General features: G+C 45.0%; 1 protein-coding gene across 2 annotated transcripts in view; it reads right to left on the reverse strand.

Moving 5' to 3' along the window:
• Window positions 1–19753, reverse strand: part of SPECC1L (sperm antigen with calponin homology and coiled-coil domains 1 like) — a 92552-nt gene that overhangs the window by 40942 nt on the left and 31857 nt on the right. For both annotated transcript variants that reach the window (XM_063143998.1, XM_063143999.1), the window contains 3 exons: window positions 16439–16602; window positions 4963–5054; window positions 3658–3748 (listed from right to left, as the gene is read on the reverse strand). In XM_063143998.1, coding sequence (XP_063000068.1) covers window positions 3658–3748; window positions 4963–5054; window positions 16439–16602 — 347 coding nt within the window. The remainder of the gene's footprint in view (window positions 1–3657; window positions 3749–4962; window positions 5055–16438; window positions 16603–19753) is intronic.

Raw genomic sequence — 19753 nt, forward strand, 5'->3', positions numbered from 1 at the left:
TATTTTGGGCTGCATTAAGAGAAGTATAGCTTCCAAATTGCGTGAGGTACTGGTTCCCCTCTATTCGGCCCTGGTTAGGCCTCATCTTGAGTACTGCATCCAGTTCTGGGCACCACACTTCAACAAGGATGCAGACAAGCTGGAGTGTGTTCAGAGGAGGGTAATGAGGATGATCAGGGGTCTGGAAACAAAGCCCTATAAGAAGAGACTGAAAGAACTAGGCATGTTTAGACTGGATAAGAGAAGATTGGGGGGAGACATGATAGCATTCTTCAAATACTGTACTTGAAACGTTGTCACACAGAGGAGGGCCAGGATCTCTTCTCAATCCTCCCAGAGTGCAGGACACAGAATAATGGGCTCAAATGACAGGAAGCCAGATTCCGGCTGGACACTAGGAAAATCTTCCTGACTGTTAGAGCAGTATGACAATGGAACCAATTGCCTAGGGAGGTCGTGGGCTCTCTCACACTAGAGTCATTCAAGAGGCAGCTGGACAGCCATCTGTCAGGTATGCTTTAAGGTAGATTCCTGTAATGAGCAGGGGGTTGGACTCGATGGCCTTGTAGGACCCTTCCGTTATTCTATGATTCTATGAAAACACACGAGTTAAAACACTTCTGACACCAATAGGACTTCAAAACAATTTGTGATAAGGCATTTGTCGGGAGAGGAGAGGTCTGCTTTCTAAGGAAGCCAGCCAAAAATCTTACAAGGCTTGCAGTGAACCTTACTGAGCTCTTTGGATCCCAGCCCTGGTGCAAAGCCCTGGGCCTTTGCACCAGCTGCAAGTGTGACTTCTCATTGACACAGAGGCTCAACTTATTTAGGAGACTGCAAGAAGCTGGCACCTGGTTACTGCTACCAATAGCCAGTTGTCTATATGCAGATAGATCTCCACCCCGTGCACTCAAAGGTAAGAGCAAACTACTGTAATGCACTTTGTGAAGACCTTTGGGGCGATAGCAAGGCCGAATGGTAACACTTGAAATTGATACACACCAGTCCCGATTGCAAAGAGTTGGTAAGACCTCTTGATTGCAATATGAAAGTAGACATCCTTCAGGTCAATTGAGGTGAACCATTCTCCCTTAGACAGTAGTGGTAGAATCAACTATATGGCGACCACGCAGAACTTCCTGCACATAACGTAGGTGTTGACACTCCTGAGATCCATCCCTCTTCAATACTGTAAAGTACTGGGAGTAAAGCTGCAGCTGAGATGACGAGGCAGAACCATCGTATAGTATCTTTCATCAAAAAGGTCTGTACTTTTGGCTAGAAGATTCCAAGTAGAGAGAGCGTATCAAACTCAGCCCCGTAGCCCTTCTGGGCAATGGAGAGGACCCAGGGGTGCAATGATCCAGGATGGCAGAAAAGAAGGCAGGTAAGTTCTGAAGACAGGAGGTAGAGCAGAGAGATGAAGAAAGAGAGGGCGAGTGTCAAAGGTGACAGATGTTGCCTCCCGTCATCCTTGCAGTGACAGCTCCGAAACGTGGCTGAGGAGTACTGCTTTTCCGGTACTGGAGCCTGCTGTTGAAACTCTTGCCACAATCCTAACTGCTGGTAGGGAAATTGTGTCACAGGAGGATGATACCAATGGCGTTGCTTGTATGGAGGTGGTGGCTGGCTCAGTCCCATGTTTCATGCTACAGTATATTTTATGCCTTCTGGACTGAAATCATGGCCTCGGTCTCAGCATCAAATCATCCTTGTTATCAAATGACAAGTCCCTGATATGAGACCAAGCCTCCTGGGAGGAACCTGAAGCTCTCAACCAAGTGTGGTGCTTCAAAGCGATTGCACTAATAATCGCAGTCCCTCTGGTGCCAAGATGTGTTGATTTGCTGTGGATAAGTGCAGGCTTCTTCACCTTGGAACACCCAAACAAGGTCTCTTTTATCCTTCAGAAGGTTGTTGAAGAGTTGCCCCAACTCCCAGAGGAAGACTTGATAACCCGACATAGCTGCCTGGTAGTTGAAATCCTTAATTCCAAAGGTCGCCGAGGAATACAGCCATCTCCTCAGTAAGTCAAGATGATGACATTCCTTGCCTATGGGCATGGGGTGGCGCCTTTGTGATTTACCCTGCACTGCCTTGACAAAAATGGAGTTTGGGGCAGGGTGAGTGAAGAGAAATGCGGCACCTTTCCTCTGAATGTAATACATTGCCCCTCAAGTCATTTAGACAGAGGGGGCATTGTTAAGGGGGCGTTCCACAACTGACGTATGGTATGATGTAAGTCTGGAAGGAGCAAAATATCCACAGTGTCAAACCCTGGGTCTTGAATGGTAGAGACGGACAGCTGTGTCTCAACTCCCAAAGACTGAGCCGTATGAATGACCTGATTTGAAAATTGCCTGAAGTCCTCTGATTGTGGGATCCCACTGCAGCATCTGGTGAAGAAAGGGATGTGTGCAGTGAAGGCTGTGAAGTTGAGTCCAATTGATTTCCATTGTTACTAGCCAGCAGGGAAGCTATTGGAGGATCTGGCTTATGTTGTTTCACGTACTGCACCCCAGGCGGAACCTTAGTCAAGCGGTGAAGCAGTGGAGACTGCAGAGGCTATGTTGGTGGAACAGATGGAGGTGTTGTTTGGGAAGTTATTATTGGAGCGGGAGCCATCATCCCTCACGCTTGAGATGGTGGCTGAAGGTATACATCAATAATGATGAGTATTGAGGTCACAGGTGAGGGCAGAAGTGTTGGTGGTACTGGTACACACGAGCCATGCCCCAATCTCGAGATCTCCTCTAAGGCATGTCCCATTCCGACTGTCAAGCCCAGTCTGACAACGAGGTTCTGTATCAGCACTGGCATCACTCATAAAGCCTAGAAGTATGATTCCTCTGTATCAGTGTCACAGAATCTGAGGACCCAGGTTGGTGTTCTGGAGCTGTTCCATACCAAGGAGATAGGTACTGAACATCACGATGTGGTGGGATGGGTGGTTGAATCGGGGAAGCAATGAAGTTAAGGCAGGATATAATTACTATTGTTAATTGCTAACCTTTTAACAAGTACTCAAGGTGAGCTGCCAAAGTGGTAAATCATATTTAATGATTATCATTTTTTCATAATGATGAAACAAGTCTTTGCTTTTTAATTATACACACATTGGTATGACTTCTGAGTGTTGTGAGTTTACTAACCAAGTTTCTAGGTTTTATGTCTTGTGTACTTGTTGTCCAACAATTCTACCATGACCATAAGATAGTGAGTCAGTGAGTCAGTCTCTCTCTCTCTCTCTCTCTCTCAATCACTTCCCTCCCTACAGCACAGCTCAACACAAGTTGTTAAAAGAGAAGAGGAAACAGACACTAAAGAGGACAGTAAGGAAGGGAGAAGGTAAAGGTAATTGGGACCGCACACTGTGTCACCCTAACAGTCATGTTTTGGGGGGCTGTTTCTATGCATTATTGTGCACGCTTAGTTTGGGCAGCTCAATTTTGGAGGAGGGCAAAGCAGGATATAAAATTCTCTCTATAAACAAACAAAAACCTTGCTGCACATACCCGATTCTCCTGATTTTCAAGAGAAAAAGAGCTGATGCATCTTTTGCAAGAGATCCTTTCAGACTCTCCTATTCAATGCACATTTTCTTTTATCTAAGGAAGAACTGTGGGAGTTATAATGCTAACACAGAAAGACACATACCTTGAACTGGGATTTCTGCATAACTTGGCCTTTTGTCTGACAGAGTTGTAAGTGGTTTAGAAGTAGATATTGGTCCGCTTATGGAATGTCTCTGCAGGAAAACCAAAATAATTATTTTTGAGGTAGAGGAAACAGCTTGCTAAAGTCTAAGTTATACACAGTTTACAATTTGAACTTAAGGACCCTTGCTGAATTTTCGAAGAACTGCCAAGGTAGACAACACCATTATAGTGCCACTGTAGTCCAGCTGAACTGCATATTGGCTTGGACTGTAGTCCAAAAGTGGCCCATCAAGCAGTCTGCAGTAGCATCTCAATTGCAGGTCCTTGTCCGTAAAACATGAATTGGGCACCTACTTTGCAGGGCTGCTGAGAAGGCAGGTGAGGATTTTAACTTATTTTAATTACATCGTTACAATTATTAATCGCAGCAATAGTAGTGATGTGTAAATTGGTGATTTAAGTACCATCAACAGGTTTTAAGGCTAAAGAACATGAATGTTGGAGGGCCTGGGTTTACATTCTTGTTCAGGCATAATGTTCACTGGGCCAGATTCAGGGATAACAGTGCCAAGTTAAACTATTTATTTTATTTGTTACATTTATTTGTTACAACCATTACACCATAGTGGCTCTCAAAAATTCAAATATGGAAGAAAGTGAAACCGACAGCTATGCCCATCCCTAGCTGGGGATTGACCTTGGGGCCTTTGGAATGCAAAGCAGGTGCCCTGCCAGCGGGAGCACTCTCTCCTGTCCCCTCCTCCAGCTGCAGAAGGGACTGCCTGGCTTGTTAATCCACAGTTTTCCCATGAAATCTGTCCCGTAAAAGTGTGGTTTAAGCACTCCCAACAAACCAGGATTGCATACCAGGATGAAAGCTGGTTTCTAGGGAGCACTCAGTTTCTCAGTTTAGACATTGTGGGGAAACTGGCTTGAAAAAACTCCTCTACAAGAGGAAAAGTGCTTGAGCCTTTACCTCATCCCCACTCCCCAAAGCCATAGTTTGGTTGCCTGAAAATTATACATCTGAACTTGGACACTGGCTCACCTGGGTTAGTCACTTTCCCAGTGTAGCCTACTTCACCTGGTTGTTATGAAGATAAAACGGGGAACCTATAAATCCCTGCATAGAATTCTGAGCTCTTTGGACAAGGTCAGATAAAAGTATGATAAATAAAATTTAATGTAATGCACACATTTTACTGCAAAATCTTGTCTTTTATTTGTATAATGCAAGTGTTGCTACAAATCCTGCTAAAACAGCCTTCACATAATTCCTTCAAGCCATTAAACACACACTTACCTGCATTGGTGATACTGCAGCTGCTGGTGGAGTTTTCAGAGGACTTGGGCTCAGTGGGGTACGAGGAATCGTAGCTGCAGCAGGACTAGGAACTAAAGAGAGGAAGAAAGAAAGAAAGATGGATGGATGTTTCTCCTTAGCGTACAAACATTCCCAAGCAAAACCTCTTCTCCTTTTCTCATCTAAAGTGAACAAACCAAGGATGATGAGCAGCAATTTGCTAAATTCACATTTACTTAACATATATCCCAACTTTGCACCAAAGATGGTGCTCAAGGTGGCTACAACAGAGATTTTAAAACAAATAAACAGTAAAACATAACTTAAAAACAAATACATTAGGAACACATGTCCTAGAACTGGAGGTCAGCCCAGTCTGATCATGGGCTGTCTTCATAGCTCGTGAAACACCCCGAGTAATAAGGTTGGAAATCAATGCATTTCCCGCTGAGTGATGCTAGCCATCTACATCACTCCAAGGAGGAGTTTCCTGAGGTAAAGCTAGTATAAAATGCACATCTTAGTCAACAATTTTCAAACTTCAGATTAACTTTTATTTTTGGTTTAAATCCAGAGAAGCATACCAATGGAATTCATGGATAGAATAATATAAATAAGACATTTAAAGAAAGACCAAAAAGCACCAAGATAAGGCAGTTTAAAAGGAGGTTTTACATTTAGATGAACAAGACTTGCTATGCGGTGCCTCAGAACAACAAGGACTCACATGACTCCGGGCTTCTCAGACTAGAGAACATATTAACCAGTATCTTTTCAAGAGTCTCATCACCCAGCAGGTAACTTATTTGAATGCCCAGAGTATGGGAAACAAACAGAACGAACTTGAACTCTTAATACATGAAGGTAAATACGACTTGATAGGTATAACTGAAACTTGATGGGATGACTCCCATGACTAGAATACAGCAATTGAAGGGTATAACTTGTTCAAAAAGAAGAACAGGTTGCTTACCTGTTACCGTGGTTCTTCGAGTGGTTATCTGTGCATTCACACATATGTGCTCTGCGCCTGCGCAGAGCCTCAGTCCGGGAACCTTCCAAAACTGAAGTTGTTTTGGTAGGAACCCCTCCCCACCGTCCCACTATGCATGCCTAGTAGGGATTCCTGCCCATTCCCCTCAGTTCCTAGAGACCGCCATGGTTCTTACACCAAAGGGTGGACCTCAATCGGTATCAATAACTACATCAACACCGAAGAGGGGATGGAGGGTGGGTTGTGTGAATGCACAGATGACCCCTCAAAGAACCACAGTTACAGGTAAGCAACCTGTTCTTCTTCATCGTGGTCTCTGTGCATCACACATATGGGAGAACGATAAGCTCACTTACTGGTGGAGGGTAGGTGTTCATAATTAACTGTAATATTGCTGAAAGGATAGCTCACCCTGAATGACAATCCTTTCTAGCTCTGACATCAAGGTCGTAGTGAGAGACAAATGTCGACTCTCTTGCCCACGTAGCAGCTTTACAAAGTTCAGGTAGTGGGATGCCCCTTTAAAAGGCAGTTAATGCAGCAACTCTTCTAGTGGTGTGTGCTCTGATTGTCTGTGGCAGCTCAAGGTTTGCCATGTATATGCCAGTTTAATAATCGCTACTATCCACAAGGAAAAATGTTGTGAGGAAATGGGAGAGCCCATTGACTTGCCTCCATGAGCTATAAATAGCCTGTCTGATTTGCGAAGAGCTTCTGTGCGATTCTTATAGAACGCCAAGGCTCTCTGCACATCTAACGTGTGCAGCGTCGATTCCAACGGAGTTGATGGGTGTTGAAAGAAAGCTGGGAGTACAATGTCCTGATTGACATGAAACAAAGATACGATCTTAGGCAGAAAAGATGTCTGGTCTGAGAACGGCTTTGTCCTTGTGAGAAACCAGATAGGGAGAGTCAACACAAAGGGCACAAAGCTCGGAAGCTCTCCTAGCCGATGTTATGGCAATGAGAAAAGCAACCTTCCACAGATGGAGGTCTACAGTAGCTAAAGGTTCAAATGGTTTCTTGGTAAGGGCATTTAGCACCACCAATAAGCACCAGGCGGGTATTGGTGAACAGATTGGTGGGATCAGATTCTGTAGGCCCTGAAGAAATTGATGTATCATAGGATGGGTAAATACTGATCTGCCATGGATATGATCATGATGAACTGAGATGGCAGCAAGGTATACTCGTATAGATGAAAGCTTCAGTCCTTTCTTATATAAGGAGTGCAAGAAAGAGAGGATTCCCTCAACCGGGCCCAAAATTGGATCAAACACAGCATTCTCCGCAAACTGGATGAACAATTTTATCTTGGAGTCATAAGCTTTTCTTGTGGCTGGTTTTCTTGCTGCCTGCAAGATAGACTACTGTCCAAAGGCCCTTGGATTCAAAGATCTTTGCAATGTGCTCCCCCAACCTATGAGAGAGGCATCTGTCGTCAGGACACACATAGGTGACTCTGGTCGAAAAGGAGTTCCTTGGACCAGATGGTTTGAGATTGTCCACCAACACGAGTTCTTGACTGTCAGTGGTATTCTGAGGTACACCCTGTGGGCATCTAGATGGTCTGGGAATCGCTGAAAGAACCAGTTCTGAAGAGGCCTTATTCACAACCTGGCCCATTGGACTAACCACACTGTCGATGCCATTAGCCCTAGCATTCTTTGAATTAGAAACACAGAGCTGGTTCGTGACGTCTTTAGACGGTGTGCGAATGCTACAGTGGCCTCTACTCGATCTGGTGGGAGGAAAGTCCTGGCCACAGTGGAGTCTATCATGCCTCCAGTAAAAAGGATTTTCTGTGCAGGTTGTAGCTTGGACACATTGACAAGGAGGCCAAGGTGTGCAAGAAGAGTGCAAATGGTCCACGTAGCTTCCTCGACTCACAAGCAAGAATGAGCCACTATTAGCCAATCATTGAAATAAGGGCATATCTCGATTCTGAGCATCCGAAGGTGAGCACAAACTACCGCCATGCATTTTGTGAACACCCTTGGAGCTGTGGCTAGACTGAAAGGGAGAACGCGAAACTTGAAGGCTTCTTCCCCAATCATGAACCTGAGGAATTTTTGATGGGTTGGATGAATGGTGACATGAAAGTAAGCATCCTTCAGGTCCATGGCAATAAACCAAACGTTTTGTCTTAAGAGAGATAGAATTCCCGCCAGCGTTACCATACGAAGCTTCCAAGGAGCGATGTAGAGATTCAAGTCCCTCGAGTCCAAGATAGGTTGACGTCCTCCGTCCCTCTTCGGCACCGTAAAACAGAGGAAGTAAAACCCCTTTTGCCAGCTGCATCCATGGAACCCTTTGGATTGCTCCCTTTTCTAATAGGGTACAAGTCTCCAACTGCAAGATGTCAGATGGAAGTGTTATCTTTACGGTACCGAGGGGAGAAAGGATGTTGAATTCTATCCTGTAGCCTAATGTCATAATATCGAGTACCCATTTTTCCGTTATTTCCCCCCCAAATGGAAGATGTTTACGGAGAGTATTCCCAAAGAACGGAGCAACTTGCGGGTTGATAGGGATCAAAAAGTCAAAGATGACGTTTCAGATGACTTGGGGCCGCTTTGTTTTGTGAAAAATTTGACTGAGATGGTCTCTTCCTTGAGTGTCCTGATTGTTGATAATGAAAACTGCAGTCAGAGCCTTTCTGCTATTAAAGTATTGAGGCGTAGGGCGAAACCACTTACATGGCTTATATTGAAACTGTTGTTGGTGGGGCTGATTAATGCCCATTTTCCTGGCCGTATTCTTAGCTTTTTGGATAGTATCCATTGCTTCATCTGTATTGGAATGGAACAATCCTATGCCATCGAATGGTAGGTTCTCAATCTGGGATTGTGTTAGCCCCGCTGCTCTAACTCAAGCATGTCGACGAAGGGCGACAGCCCACACCATTGCTTTTGTGCCACAATCAGTTTGATGTCTGGCTGTATTGATCTGCTGTTTTGATAATTTAATTGCCTCATCTTGGAATAGTCTTAATTCACGATGATCTTCTGGCAGGTCGTCGTAAAGGGACAACATTTTCTCCCACAAGAAGAGTTGGTAGAGGTCCATGGTGGCTTCATAATTTGCTACTTTCAGACTCAATGCCGGCTGTTGAGTGTCGATACCGAGGGACTGCGCCATGCAAAGGATTGGATCGGTAAAACGAGCCGTGTCCTCAGATGGAGAGGCGCAATATGGGACAGCAAGAACATTGTCAGAAGAAGAAATAGATGGTAGCACTGAAGAATATGAGGAAGAGTCTGACCTATCCACAATCCACTGATTGTGGAGAGGATTCCTGTGCCAATTGTTTCATTCTACAATCAGGCTGTTGTGTTGGGGAGTGGTCCCTAGCTGGTAAGGTAACAGTGGTGGTGGATGTGGCTGTTGGTACCGGATTGTAGGTGTAGGTTGTACTGACATTGGCATTGACCGAGCAGGCAAAGGCTTGGTCTGTGTAAGAAGTGAATGGTGAGTTTGTCGTTCAGGAGAAAACTCTGCATCTCTCCTAGAGTGCCAATCACCGTAACAATGAGGCTGACAAGAAGGAGGTATGGAGGGTGGCAAACTTTCCCACTGTCTTAATGGAGAGCGAGATCGGTCCCTGTACAGTGTCTCCCAGTACCAATCTGATTGTTGCCAAGAGGTGTGAGAGACCACTGATTCTGAAGATCGGTATCGAGGGCTGCGCTCCCTGTATCGGTAAAAAACGACATTCTTGACATTGACTTTGCTCTCTTGATCGGTGTCAGGGAGAGTGCTCCCTTATATGGTGTCGAGGGGTGGTGTCTCGAGATCGACAACAAGAAGTCAGTTCTCTAGATTGACTCTGGGACATCGGCTGAAAGGATTGATGCTGAGGGGTTGACTCTCGAGCTCAACCCCTGGGCGACGTGATGGAAAGAACTCGGATATCCTCTTGTCCCGGTGGTAAGAAGGATGGAAAGAACTGTGTTGATCGTCTGTCAACTGACGGCGTGTCACAAACCTCTCCCTCTGACATCAAAGAGGGTCCAGGCAATTCTAAGTCATGCACAACCGGGTTAGGTGCCCTAATTGGGGAGTCTAACATTGGAGGCAGTAGAGGTATACTCATTGTCTGAGGCGGATTTTTGGTCTTAGAATCATAGAATAGCAGAGCTGGAAGGGGCCTACAAGGCCACCCCCTGCTCAATGCAGGAATCCACCCTAAAGCATCCCTGACAGATGGTTGTCCAGCTGCCTCTTGAACGCCTCTAGTGTGGGAGAGCCCACAACCTCCCTAGGTAACTGATTCCACCATCGTACTGCTCTAACAGTCAGGAAGTTTTTCCTGATGTCCAGCCGGAATCTGGCTTCCTTTAACTTGAGCCCGTTATTCCATGTCCTGCACTCTGGGAGGATCAGGAAGAGATCCTGGCCCTCCTCTGTGTGACAACCTTTTAAGTATTTGAAGAGTGCTATCATGTCTCCCCTCAATCTTCTCTTCTCCAGGCTAAACATGCCTAGTTCTTTCAGTCTCTCTTCATAAGGCTTTGTTTCTAGACCCCTGATCATCCTGGTTGCACTCCTCTGAACACGCTCCAGCTTGTCTGCATCCTTCTTGAATTATGGAGCCCAGAACTGGACGCAATACTCTAGATGAGGCCTAACCAGGGCCGAATAGAGAGGAACCAGTACCTCACGTGATTTGGAAGCTGTACTTCTATTAATGCAGCACAAAATAGCATTTGCCTTTCTTGCAGCCATATCGCACTGTTGGCTCATATTCAGCTTGTGTTCTACAACAATTCCAAGATCTTTCTCGTTTGTAGTATTGCTGAGCCAAGTGTCCCCCATCTTGTAACTGTGCATTTGGTTTCTGTTCCCTAAATGTAGAACTTGGCATTTATCCCTATTAAATTTCATTCTGTTGTTTTCAGCCCAGCACTCCAGCCTATCAAGATCACTTGGAAGTTTGTTTCTGTCTTCCAGGGTATTAGCTATCCCACCCAATTTTGTGTCATCTGCAAATTTGATCAGCGTTCCCTGCACCTCCTCGTCCAAATCATTAATAAAAATGTTGAAGAGCACTGGGCCCAGGACTGAGCCCTGCGGTACCCCACTCGTTGCCTCTCCCCAGTTTGAGAAAGTTCCATTGATAAGTACTCTTTGAGTCCGATTCTGTAGCCAACTGTGAATCCACCTAATAGTTGTTCCATCTAGCCCACTTTTAGCTAGCTTGTTAATCAGAATGTCATGTGGTACTTTGTCAAAAGCTTTGCTGAAGTCAAGATATATGACGTCCACAGCATTCCCACAGTCCACAAGGGAGGTTATCCTATCAAAAATGAGATCAAATTAATCTGACAGGATTTGTTCCTGACAAATCCAAGTTGGCTTCTAGTGATCACTGCATTGATTTCAAGGTGTTTACAGACTGACTTCTTTATAATCTGCTCCAGAATTTTCCCAGAGATGGATGTCAGACTGACTGGTCTGTAGTTCCCAAGTTCCTCCTTTTTGAAGATAGGGACAACGTTAGCCCTCCTCCAGTCGTCCGGCACCTCACCCATCATCCATGACTTTGCAAAGATAATAGACAAAGGTTCTGAGAGTTCTTCTGCTAGCTCCTTCATTACTCTAGGATGCAGTTCATCGGGCCCTGGAGATTTGAACTCATTCAAGGAAATTAGGTGTTCTTTGACCATTTGTTTATCAATCTCAAACTGCAATCCTGGCCCCTCAACTTCTGCTTCACTTTTTCCAGGAGGGTCATAGACCCGCTTTTGGGAGAAGACCGAGGCAAAATAGGAATTGAGCACTTCAGCCTTTTCTTTGTCGTCTGTTATCAATTTGCCATCCTCATTAAGCAGTTGAACCACCATTTTTTTCCTCTGTCTTTTACTACTCACATATCTGAAGAAAGCCTTTTTATTGCTTTTAGCATCCCTTGCTAATCTCAGCTCATTCACAGCTTTAGCCTTCCTGATGCCATTTCGGCACTTCTGCGCCACATGTCTGTACTCTTCTTTTGTAGCCTGGCCTTCCTTCCACTTCCTATATGCATCCTTTTTTGTTTTCAGGTCATCTCTAAGCTTTTTGTGGAGCCACATTGGTTTCCTCTGTCGTCTTCTATCTTTTCTCCTGGTTGGAATTGTTTGTAACTGTGCCTTTAAAATTTCATTTTTTAAATACTCCCACCCATCCTGCACTCCTTTTCTCATTAGGCTCACTTGCCACTGGACCTTACTTATTATAGTTCTGAGTTTATTAAATCAGCTTTCCTAAAATCCAGAGTACGTGTATGGCTACGCTCGACTTTTGGCTCCTTCATAATCAAGAATTCAAGTATGACGTGGTCACTTTCCCCCAGAGTTCCCGTAACTGCCACTTTATCCACGAAGTCATCCCTATTGGTCAATAACAAGTCAAGGATTGCCGATCCTCTAGTTCCTTCCTCCACTTTCTGTAGGAGAAAGTTATCACCCATACATGTCAGGAATTTCTTGGAAGGGCCGCTTTTGGCAGTAATGGTCTCCCAACTGATATCAGGGTAATTGAAGTCCCCCATCACTACTACATCACACTTCCTTGAAACACTGGCAATTTGTTTCTCAAAAGTTTCGTCCTCGTCTTCTCCTTGATTGGGTGGTTGGTAGTAGGCTCCGATGATCATGTTCTTTTTATTCCTAGCTCCATTTATTTTAATCCAGACGCTCTTGACGGGGCTCCCAGTCTTTTCCCCCTCTTTCTTCTTCTTCTTTTTGGGTCAAAGCTCGGTAGTCGATGTTTGCTCCCTAGCCCTCTTTGATAATCTCTTAGCTGCATGTATTGCCAAAGAATGACCTGAAGTAGGAGGGTCTGTGGACAAAGAGGGCTGTGTGGTGGCACTTGGAGTGGAAGAAGGCTGCACCACAGAGCGTCTGGACTTCTCGTTCAATTTTCCAGTAGGCCTCACCAATGGAGCATTATCGACAGCCTCCAATGCTCTTTTCCAGAGGACTGCTTTAAGGCAGTCTGAGCGGTTTCAACGGGTTTGCTTTGAAAAACCTTGACAATGATGATAGGATTCAATTACGCGTGTCTCTCCAAGGCCAAAAAGACAAACAAAGTGCCCGTCCGTCGGAGGGACTTTATTCCCGCAGCACTTGATGCACTTATGAAAAGGCGCTTTCAGTGCCATACGCAACTCCCTCAACAAAACAGGGCGAAGAAATATCTCTCTATAAATTTTTATAATTAACAAGTAGAGCAAGAAAAAACCTGACAGAAAAGGCACTCTGGCTATTAGTCGTCGCAAGAAAAAAGCTCTTAAGAGCGGAAGATTCTGATGAGGCACCTAGTAAGGCACCTAAAAAGAACATGATAATTGGAGTCTACTACCGACCACCCAATCAAGGAGAAGACAAGGACAAAACTTTTGAGAAACAAATTGCCAGTGTTTCAAGGAAGTGTGATGTAGTAGTGATGGGGGACTTCAATTGCCCTGGTATCTGTTGGGAGACAAATACTGCCAAAAGCAGCCCTTCCAAGAAATTCCTGACATGTGTGACTGATAACTTTCTCCTACAGAAAGTGGAGGAAGGAAATAGAGGATCGGCTATCTTTGACTTGATACTGACCAATAGGGATGACTTAGTGAATAAAGTGGCAGTCACGGGATCTCTGTGGGAAAGTGACCACAGAGAGAGACCATACTTGAGTTCTTGATTTTAAAGGAAGCAAAAGCTGGATGTAGCCATAAGCATACCCTGGATTTTAGGAAAGCCGATTTTAAAAATTTCAGAACTATGATAAGTAAGGTGCCATGGCAAGTGAGCCTAATGAGAAAAGGAGTCCAAGATGGGTGGGAGTTTCTAAAAAAGAAAATTTTGAAGGCACAATTACAAACAATTCCAACTAGGAAAAAAGATAGAAGACAACAGAAGAAACCAATGTGGCTCCACAAAAAGCTTAGAGATGACCTGAAAACAAAAAGGGACACATACAGAAAGTGGAAGGAAGGCAGGGCACGTAGCATAGAAGTGCAGGAACGGCATCTGGAAGGCTAAAGCCAGTGTGGTATAGTGGCTAAGGTGTTGGACTGGGAGTCCGGAGATCTAGGTTCTAGTCTCCACTTGGCCATGGAAACTCACTGGGTGATTTTGGGCCAGTCACAGACTCTCAGCCCAGCCTACCTCACAGAGTTGTTGTTGTGAGGATAAAATGGAGAGGAGGATGTATGCCGCCCTGAGTTCCTTGGAGGAAAAAAGGCGGGATATAAATATAATAAATAAATAAATACCCTATTTCTTCGATTCTAAGACGCACTTTTTTCCCCATATAAACATCTCTAAAAATGGGGTGCATCTTAGAATTGCGGGTGTGTCTTAGGGTTTTTTTCTCTGTTGGTGGTACTGAAATTAGTGTGCGTCTTACAATCGATGGCATCTTACAATCGAAGAAATACGGTAAATAAAGCTGAGAATGAACTGAGGCCTGCGAGGAATGCTATAAGCAAAAAAAATAAAATAAAAATGCTTTCTTCAGGTATGTGCATAGTAAAAGACAGAGGAAAGAAATGGTGGTTCAACTGCTTAATGAGGATGGCAAATTGATAACAGATGACAAAGAGAAGGCCGAAGTGGTGAGTTCCTACTTTGGCTCAGTCTTCTCCCAAAAGCAGGTTTGTGACCCCGCTGGAAAAAGTGAAGTTCAAGCTGAAGGGGAAGGATTGCAGTTTAAGACTGATAAAAGAAAATGGTCAAGGAACACCTAATTTCGTTGAATGAGTTCAAATCTCCAGGGTTGAACTGCATCCTAGAGTAATAAAGGAGCTGGCAGAAGAACTCTCAGAAACACTGTCTATTATCTTTGCGAAATCATGGAAAACGGGTGAGGTTCTGGACAACAGGAGGAGGGCTAACATTGTCCCTATCTTCAAAAAGGGCAAAAAGGAGGAACCTGGGAACTACAGGTCTGACATCCATCCCTGGGAAATTTTTGGAACAGATTATAAAGACTATAAAGAAGTCAATCAGTAAGCACCTTGGAAAAAATGCATTGATTACTAGAAGCCAGCATGGATTTGCCAAGAACAAATCCTACCAGACTAATCTGATCTCATGTTTTGATCCAGTAATCTCCCTTGCGGACTGTGGGAATGCAGAGGATATAATATATCTTGATTTCAGGAAAGCTTTTGAAAAAGTGCCCCATGACATTCTCATCAGTATCAGCTAGATGGAAAACTATTAGGCAGATTAACAATTGGCTACAGAATCGGACTTGGAGTGCTCATCAATGGTACCTTCTCAAATTGGAGAGCCAGTGTGGTGTAGTGGCTAAAGTGTTAGACTTGGGAGTCTGGAGATCCAGGTTCTAGTCCCCACTCAGCAATGGAAACCCACTGGGTGACTTTGGGCCAGTCACACACAATCAGCCCAACCCACCTCACAGTTTTTGTTGTGAGGATAAAATGGAGAGTAGGAGGAGGATTATGTATGCCTCCTTGGAGGAAAAAAGGTAGGATATAAGTGCAGTAATAAATAATGAATAAATAAATAAATAAATTGGGTGGAGGTAACGAGTGGGGTACTGCAGTAACGAGTGGGGTAACGAGTGGGGTACAGCTCAGTCCTGGGCACAGTGCTTGTCAACATTTTTATTAATGGTTTGGACGAGGAAGTGAAGGGAATGCTTATCAAATTTGCTGAAAACAACAGAATGAAATTGAACAGATATAAATGCCAAGTTCTACAACTAGGAAAAAGAAACCAAATGCACAGTTACAGGATGGGGTATACTTGGCTCAGCAATACTACAAGCAAGAAGGATCTTGGAATTGTTGTAGATAAAAAGGTGAATATGAGCCAACAGGGTGATGTGGCTGCAAAAAGAGCAAAAGCTATTTTGGGCTGCATTAATAGAAGTATAGCTTCCAAAACGTGTGAGGTACTGGTTCCTCTCTATTTGGCACAGGTTGATCAGGGGTCTGGAAAAAAAGCCCTGTGAGGAGAGACTGAAAGAACAGGGCATGTTTAGCTTGGAGAAGAGAAGACTGGGGTGAGATATGAAAGGTTGTCACACAGAGGAGGGCCAGGATCTCTTTTAGATCCTCCCAGAGTACAGGACAGAATAATGGGCTCAAGTGACAGGAAGCCAGATTCTGGCTGGACATCAGCAAAAGCTTCCTGTATGACAGAGCAGTATGACAATGGAACCAATGACATAGAGAGGTTGTGGGCTCTCCCACACTAGAGGCATTCAAGAGGCAGCTGGACAGCCATCTGTCAGGGATGCTTTAAGGTGGATTCCTGCAATGAGCAGGGTGTTGCTCCAGGTGTTGCTCAATGGCCTTATAGGCCCCTTCCAACCCTACGATTCTATGAATGAAACACATTCTACTGATGTACAGACAGCTTTTTCTGTTTTGAAGAAATAGAACATTCAAACCACCAGGTGGGCACGGGTGATGGTTATATCTAATAATATGCTTCCAAATAATATATTAACTTTATGCAGGCACATTTTTTAAATTACCTTGCGAGGCACTGTCAAAGGATTTGATGAGAGTTTTGACAGTGGGTGTGGGCTCAGAAGAAGTGGACGATCTGCGGCTCAACCCCATTCCTTGCCTCAGAGCAGCTAAGTCTCTTTCTACAGCATTCATGTAGTTGTAAACTCGGCCACGCTCTTCTTCTTGCCTGAATACCAGAGTAAAGTAGTCTTTAACACTTGAAGATGTCTTGTATTGTACTCTAGTATCCGAGTGATATGTGAGTATGAGTATGACAGCTACCAACTGTCTCTGGAGAGGCCACCAGTGAGGGAGGAAGCAGCAGCCAGGCCCCTCTCCATCGTGCCTGGGTCCAGCTCCAGCTGAGAGCCCCCTCCCTCCTGCTGCCAACTGTCTCTGCAGAGGCCACCAGTGAGAGAGGAAGCAGCAGCCAGGCCCCTCTCCATCGTGCCTGGGTCCAGCTCCAACTGAGAGCCCCCTTCCTCCTGCTGCCGTCAACTTTAACTGCTGAACTTGGCAACTAAGATTGTAATGCCTGAATTTGCTTTCCTTTTCCCCCTCCTCCTCCCTCCCTCCCTCCCAGTCCCCTTTCCTTTTGTGTCATGTCTTTTAGATTGTAAGCCTGTGGGAAGGGACTGTCAAGAAAAACTTTTGTAAGCCGCCGTGAGAGCCTTTTTTGGCTGAATGGCGGCATAAAAATGCTTAAATAAATAAATAAATAAATAAATAAAATAAATGATTCAGCAGACCATCTCCAATTATTTTTAGGTGGAAGAACACTGATTTCATTTATACGGTGGGCAGGGTGAAACCAATAGCAGAGTTTTGGAGAATAAAATCCTACATTCTACATTTCGGTACTAAGGACCCTCTCCTCACTCCAGCAAATGAGACATTCAGGAACTCATTCAAATAACATAGGTCTCTGCACGTGGCGATCCTGTTCATTGCCTAATATATCAAAGTGGGGTTGCGACAAGTACAGTCAATGGAACTGCAAACAAACCGTGGTGCGTTTTGGAATAAGGGGCATATTCCCTCTCAGAATTTGCATCAGCATTTCTCTACCCACGCCAGCTTCAAAGGGGCATGGAATGATGGGTTTCTCATAAGGAACAATTAAGCTGCTTAGCACTCTGTTCCTTACTGAGGTGCTTTGCTTAGTTTAAAAAAGGGGACCGGGCCCCACTATCCAATCGAGTTGCAATGCAGAGCTTGCTACCTGGACTGTACTAGAACCTCTCAGACTCCTCAGAGATCCTTTAGTTGGGTGGGGAGAACGGTGTTTCCATAAGGACACCGAGCATTTTCCTTACCTGTGAGATCTCCTTCTACTTGTGCACCAGGCAGTGGTCCAGACACAGGTGTTCTCTGCTCCACCCAGTAGGAGGCAGGATCTTTTCCAACTCATAAGACTAGACCCATTTCCTTCCTATGGCCAGAAACTAGAATCTAAGTAATAATCCTTACTTCATATGGCCTAACCCAGACCACAGTAATAAATCCAGACTTGTCACCCTACAGGTTGGGAGCTGGACCACTGGCTGGCAAGCACGTAGACAGGAGCACTGACAGGTAAGGAACATTCTCTGTCCTCTCTGCTTAGCACCAGTGATCATGGAGGCAAAGTCGTGCTCCACACATAGGATGGTGAGTGGGAAGTACAGCGTCATAGCTGAGTTACACAGTGAAACACACTACAGCCAAAGTCCACCTCAGTGGGAGCAAACGTAGCCAGCCTGTCATGCTCAGTGAGCCCTGTGCACCTCTTCAGCACCAAGGGCTCTAGTGGTACCTGCTCCTTGGGAGGAAGGAGGGACGACCCCAAGAAGTGGAGGGCTTCCCCAGAGCTCTATAGGCTTCTGGTTTACACTTCGTCCACTGAGAGGGAAAAGGTCTCTGAGACAGCCCTACCTCTGCCCGCATCCCCTAGGACACGGGTGAACAACCCGTGGCCTGCAGGCTGCGTGTGGCCCTTGGCTGTGGGTTGTGCAACCCATGCCCATGTCTCCCCACTGCTAGCAGTGTCGGGACAGCAAACCAGATTGCACTCATGGGGGGGGGGGGGAAGGAAGCTTTGTTTAGCTCTAAGCAGTGAAAATCCATCTTTTTGAAGGTAGATATAGAGCAAGGTATTCCAAGTTTTAACCTGTTGGTTGTTTTATTGTGGTTTTAATTTTTGTGAACCGCCCAGAGAGCTTCGGTTATTGGGCAGTATAAAAATGTAATAAATAAAATAAATAAAGAAATAAAGAAATAAAGAAATAAGTTGAAATGGCTTTCAGTCACACTCATTTCCAATCACTGATCATAAATAAGACCGAGTTTCCCCAGCTTAGCCTGGAGAAAGCCCCCCCTGCTCCCCTCTACCAGGACCCAAATCTGGATCACTGTACTTCACATGTTTGGGGCTTACTTCCAAGCAGACATGCATAGAGTTGAACTGCCTAAAACCATTTTGAATTTGAGTTGAATTGCATGCCTAAAACCAGCTGCATGGGGGCTTCTTCTAAGTGGAGATGCAAAGAACGGAGCTGTGCTTTGCATGCTTGCCAGGAAAATGTCTGACATTTGTGTGCACATATGCACATGTGCCCCTCAACATACCAAGGATGTGGTGCTTGGGACTGAAAAGGTCATGCACCCCTGCCCTAAATGATGAAAAGGGAAGTCGATCATCTGAAGGGCTGAGTACAGCGAAGAAGACCCTCCTCTAGAATCAGAAGGGGCACTTCCTATAACCGTTAAGAGCATGATACCTCATCAAAGCAATATAATACAAGTCTGGTCAGATAAATGTCCACAGTGAAACTAGGGGTGGGTGGGTGATGTTTTCCTAAGTCCAGCAAGGAGAGCTGCTCAGCTGCCTATTAAGGTAGAACAGCTAGCAAAGCAAAATCAATTCCCAAATATAATAGTGGGAAATGACAGGGATACATTTTAACCCTTCACTATATATTGGGGTGGAACTAAAACTCTACTCCAAGACTGTTCTGGTGATTACTTTCATTCTCCATTTCAGTTACGCTTCGGCTGGTTTCTTAAAAAGTGCCCCCCTTCAAAGGAAGGAACTTAACCCTAAAGAGACTATAAATACAAGAAGCCCATGAGGTAAGCACCTCTTTCCTGTTAAGGCTTCCTCCTTCTTTGTTTCATTTTCCTTCTGGTTTGCTCTCAGGGACAGACCCAACTTGCTTCCACCTTGGAGGCAGGAGGAAAACGGGTCTTTTTTTGGGAGGGGGGGGGGAAGTGCCTCCCTAGCCCAGCCTCTCAGGTTGGCTTTCCTTCATTGAAGAAGAATCCACCTCCTCCCAGGCAAAACACCAATGCCTGGACCA

Source organism: Elgaria multicarinata, chromosome 18 (assembly GCF_023053635.1).
Source record: "Elgaria multicarinata webbii isolate HBS135686 ecotype San Diego chromosome 18, rElgMul1.1.pri, whole genome shotgun sequence".
NCBI lineage: Eukaryota > Metazoa > Chordata > Lepidosauria > Squamata > Anguidae > Elgaria > Elgaria multicarinata.